At 38.6% G+C, this 5595-nt stretch overlaps 1 protein-coding gene across 2 annotated transcripts in view; it reads left to right on the top strand.

The window, feature by feature from the left end:
- Positions 1 to 5309, top strand: part of LOC101863824 (S1 RNA-binding domain-containing protein 1) — a gene marked incomplete in the record, with an annotated part of 21949 nt that extends 16640 nt beyond the window's left edge. For both annotated transcript variants that reach the window (XM_005101435.3, XM_035970543.1), the window contains 3 exon segments: positions 207 to 292; positions 1597 to 1695; positions 4169 to 5309. In XM_005101435.3, the coding sequence (XP_005101492.2) occupies positions 207 to 292; positions 1597 to 1695; positions 4169 to 4434 (451 nt within the window).
- Between the last annotated feature and the right edge of the window lie 286 nt (positions 5310 to 5595).

Here is a 5595-nt window from a genome sequence, read left to right as displayed (position 1 = left end):
ATGAATAGTTTGACTTCTTTACTTTTCACAACTGCTGCTGTATAGATGGATTATAAATTAGTGAATTTCAGGATTTTAAAATTCTAGTGTTAGAATTAGGCTGAGTCGAGAACACAGCAACATTGTAACCATTACTTTTTGCCACTTTGAAAATAGTCCGTGGTCTGTCTTTCATTGATAAAATGAGGTTTTTTTGTTTGAACCAGGCTGGCCGACCATCTGGGTGTGAGTCTGCCAGACATCGGGACCGCAGCGTTTATTGCACAGGTCAAGAGAGCCGCAACAAATGATGGTCAGTGTTATCACGGAACTTGACATTTCGCGACCTCAGTGCTTTCTTGTCCTATCTCCATTTTTAATAACAGTGAAAACAGTTCATAACAAAGAGTGAGCTTTAGAAGAAGTCACATTTTCATGACAATAAAGCACTGAGGTCGCGACTTGCTTACAAGACTTATGTAATGATACGAGACTTGAGACAGCTGAGAAGTAAACAAGATAGTTGTTGTCATCATAGAGACAATGTGGTCCTGTAAACCCCTGCTTGTACTGTAAGATAAGATTAGATAAGATAAGATTAGATAAGATAAGATTAGATAAGATAAGATTAGATCAGATACGTTTAGATAAGATAAGATTAGATATGATAAGATTTATCTTTTTTGTCCAGATCCTGACTCATTGGTTTGGTGTTTCACCATGTACACACATACGCATGTCAGCGTGGGCGTGTGTGTGCATGTGTGGGTGCACCTGTGGTGTGTTTGTGCATGTGTGTGGTAGTGGGGGAGAGGTCCAGCAGACACTGAGTCATACTAATGTGTTGTTGATCTAGAGCAGACCAGTTTTCGATAGCTGTCTGGCAAATCACACGACAGCTGTGTCTTCTATAGCAGAGTTGCCCCTGACTTTTCACTAGTTCCGTATTTAATCAGTTTTGATCTCTTGCATTGCATTCTCAGGCCAGACAGGCATTCAGTGCCTTGGAAAGAAAGTGCTCAGAGCTGTTGGTGAGGGTATAAGTATAAAAAAAGTTTGACAGAAATTATTGATTTTGGATGAGGGGAATTGGCAGCTTAGTAGTAGAGACATCATAAAGCCAGTGCTAAGAACAGCCATCGATCCTTTACATAAATAATTAGGAGATTTTGTTTTGTCTGTGCTCTTTTGTTCCTGCCAATGGAACCTTACCTGGGTACCTGGATACCTGGAGGTGTCATCTCTGACTCAGAGGTTGACGTGTAATGACCCTCCATCCTTCACGGTCATGAGCTGCCGTTGCACATTCTGCCATATCCAGGCCAGCCCATGTTCTTACGTTGTCCATCAATGTTATTCTTTGCCTTCCTCTGGCTCTCCTGCCCCATATCTTTCCTTCAAGCACCTCTTTCACAATGCCTTGTGTCTTTTTGGAGTGCATAGTATTGTATTTGTCTACATTTTATTTTATTCAACAGGGTTTGTCTTGTGTGTAAAATCTGACGCACCTCATTGTTTGTCTTAATGTAACCTTAGTTGTTTGGGGGGGGGGGTTCTGAGAGCTGCAAGTAAAACATTTATTTTGTTGTGTTTTTTTTCTCAATAATCATTCGGCAGGTTTACAAGCATTCAGTGAGACACACGAGGCGGGTCTGTCGACCGTGAAGCTCATCGCTGACGCTCTACAGCAACCTCTGTCCTACGACATCCGAGAAAGTGAGATGATTCTTCTTTCCTCGCGATATCTGCCTTTGAAATACCCTCCAACATTCTCTAGTGGCCACCTGTTCAAGACAATCACCTGTACAACTGACCACTTTCCACTCCCCCCCCCCTTATATATATATTTTTTATTTTTTTGAATATTATAATGACACTGTCCAAAGGATCCACGTATCTAAGACAACCACTTTTTTCTTCAACTTGTCTTTGCCTTGAACAATTGTTAGCTAGCAAGCAATCTCAGCCAACATTCAGTCCTGTCCGTCATCTTTTATCTTTGCCTTCACCAGACTGTCACTGGCTTTTAAAACCCATTTCTGGTATAAGATTAGCAGCCTACTACTGATACTGGTAAACTTGTTCTTTCTACTCAGTTCAATTTCTTCAAGTTTAACTCTCTCCGTACGTCGTGTTTTACTATCGTATCCATACGACGTGGGGAGCTCTGTGCCACCACTTTCCAAAAAAGAAATTTATTCTTTAATCCAATCCGTACGCTTTGCATAGCAGTCTGTCAAAATGATTTTTTGAGAAATACTGAAAGTTTCAAAGAGATCTTCGCATTAAAAGTATTCTAAAATGTGAAGAATACAACCCCGGGGGTACAAAATGACCCCAGGGTGTACAGATAGGGTTTAGTGTCTTGCTGTTACAGTGAAAGTGACAGGGAAATCTTCCAAGACCTCATATGCATGTGATGCCTCCAAATCCCATCTGAAACTTAAGTCGTGCACAGATAAAACTGACTCGCAAAAGTCGAAATCACGGATGGCTCGTATAATTTGCCATTCCCCAATGATTCCTCTTTAATTGTTAGTTTGACAGTTTTCTCCTGGTTCGATAACAACAACAACAGTTTACTCCATTTATGGATGTGTCAAACACGTTTGTCAATCAATCCCTGGTGTGTTTGAGTTTTATCTATGCCCGGCTGTTTGTAGGAGATGTCATTAATAATAATAATAATGGATTGCATTTATATAGCGCATATCCACTTATGCAATGCTCTATGCGCTTAACATGATACATATAATGGATTTACAAATCAATTTTAAAGATACATAGTGTTACATACTCATGCAAACACATATTCACTCACGCACGCACCACACACATATACATACTCACATACACACATACATACATATGCACATACGCACATACAAACTCACAACGATCTACAGCTTGGATGCATTCTGTCTAATCGAAATATGATGAAAATAGAAATGATTTTAGTTTCTTCTTAAAAATTTCTAGATTTTCTGCTTCTCTGATAGTTTTTGGAAGCCTATTCCAAACAAGTGGGGCAAAATATGAAAAAGAGCGTTGGCCACATGATTTGAAATTTATTTTAGGCTTAACAAGGGTTGTTTTGTCACTAGATGATCTGAGCGTTCTAGGAGGCACATAGGGTGTTAAAAGCTGTTTTAGATAGTCCGGTGATAAATCATTTAAGCACTTGTAGCAAGTTAAACAGATTTTATATATGATACGCTCTTTCACTGGGAGCCAGTGTAATGCTTTTAAAATAGGAGTCACATGATCATGCTTTAGTTTTTTAGTAATTATTTTGGCAGCAATATTATCATTATCATGAGCCAAAGTGTAATTGAGTCTACGTCTAAGCCAGCAGAACTTGTTGAAACATTTACTTTTTGCATTACTTCTCTACTTATCTGCTCTTTCTTACTTATACATGTACCTACATTCAACTTCTCTTTCTCTTTTATACCTTCATTCAACTTCTCTTTCTCTTTTATACCTTCATTCAACTTCTCTTTCTCTTTTATACCTTCATTCAACACACGTTCTTACTTATACCTTCATTCAACTGCTCGTCCTTACTTATACCTTCATTCAACTGGCATTCATCCACTTTCAAAGATGGAGTCATTTCTCCTTATGTGGACAGTTAAAATGAACAGCTTTGTAGTCCCAGATTTCTCACTGCACTATTGGGTTTGCATTCTCTCCACCAGAATTGGTTTCATTGGACATAGCAGACGCCACCAATCATTTAAATGCTCATTTCTTCTATTTCTATTTGATAAATAATCTCGTCTGTGGATATATTGGTCCTGGTCAGACATTGACGGATGTACTAGTATATTATTGCTGTGATGCTTCTTTATTAATCTGTACAGTTCAAAATATTTTCATGAATACATGCTTGTGGGAGAAGTGTGGCTCTCATGAAATTGAAGAGGAATTTCACTTTATTTTCTATTGTCCACACTTTGTCCATCAAAGGAAATTGTTAATTCCTCCCAGCCTGACTCGGCCCAGTGACAGAAATATGCAATGGCTATCCCATAATAAGAGATATGTGCACAACCTGTACTTATTCATTATGGAAACTTTATTTATCAAATGAGTGTTTTATGTGATGTGATGTGGGCCAGTGGCCTTAAACACTGAATAAACTTACTTACTTAACACGAATATATTCTATTATTGCGTTCAACAGGCTTTCAGCGGCCCATTTTCAAACAGGAAGTGATGTCAGTGTCTGACCTGCGGACTGGAAGTATCGTGACGGGCAGGGTGACGAATGTAACGCACTTCGGCGCTTTTGTGGACATCGGGGTAGGCATCAATGGTCTAGTTCACACCAGCAAGATGGGACGCTTCGGCAAGTTGGGCTTAGGGGATCATGTTGAGGTCAAGGTCGAGAATTTGGATCTGAATCGCAAGAGAATTGGTCTCATGCTCACAAACATTCAACAAAGGTGATCATTTATTGAGTTCTCCGTGATCTATTTTTAACTCTGGACTACTAGGTGCTTGATAACGACCTTTTTGTGTTCAAACTTTTGAAAATGAATTTTTAGATTGATATTTGTGGAACAAACTCGCACATTTCACGCATTCCATTCCATAATTCCGTAGGGCTAATATCTATGGGCGTTCCTTTACCCCAAACGTGGTCACGATTTGATTCCTCTCCCCGTCGTTTTATGCAAGAAAAATTCTGAAATTATGCAAACTGAGCCCAAAAATGTGAAATTATGCGATTCTGTTAATTTTTAAAAAGAATGATAAAGGAAAATAATCTGAAATTATGAAAAAAATGATCAAATTTGGCTAAATTATGCGGGGGTGCATAAAACCACGGGGACAGGATTACAAATATGTGTAGTTGTACACCTCTGTGAGACTAAGATACTAGAAAAAGAAGATGAGAAAAAAGTACAACTGGAAAAGAAAGGAGCAATGATGGATAAACTGGTACATTGTCATGTGTTATCTGTGTAATGAAGGTGATCCTGTTTATTAATCATTTGTTGCAGTGTATGCAATCTTGATCCCTGTCCATAAAAAAAGGGTTTGTGTATAAAAGGGTTTGTCTATAAAAAGGGTTTGTCTATAACTGGGACATCACGTCTGTCCCGGTGGTCTTGCTATAGCCAGGAACCACTGTACTTGTAAGTTATTTACCTCACTTGTAACAAAACAGATTCATAACAAATTTTTAAAATGTAGAACCAATGATTTCATGATAAGACTTTCTACTTACAAATGGAACTTTTGTTCTCGACTCATGCAATACTTTTATCAGTTATTTGCTATGTTGAATTAATTAAAGATTTTGCTGTACATTGGAAATAGTTTTGTTTTGTTGATTCTGGTGGAAATTCTGTTGTACAACATCCTAGAATCCTGGTCCTAGTAAGATTTCAACATGGCCAAGCTTTACACCCCTGTGTGTTTGATGAAGAGAAAAATGTTGGATCATTCTACAAACCAGTGCATCGGTGAACGTGAAAGATAATACAGTCAAACATGCTGTATCTCTAATGGCCACCTGTCTAAGACAATCACCTGTTCAAACGGCCATCTGTCTAAGACAATCATCTGCACAAACGGCCACCTGTCTAAGACAATCACCTGTAC

The sequence above is a fragment of the Aplysia californica genome, unplaced genomic scaffold (genome assembly GCF_000002075.1).
Source record: "Aplysia californica isolate F4 #8 unplaced genomic scaffold, AplCal3.0 scaffold00282, whole genome shotgun sequence".
Classification (NCBI taxonomy): Eukaryota; Metazoa; Mollusca; class Gastropoda; order Aplysiida; family Aplysiidae; genus Aplysia; species Aplysia californica.
This window is presented reverse-complemented; position numbering and strand designations above follow the sequence as displayed.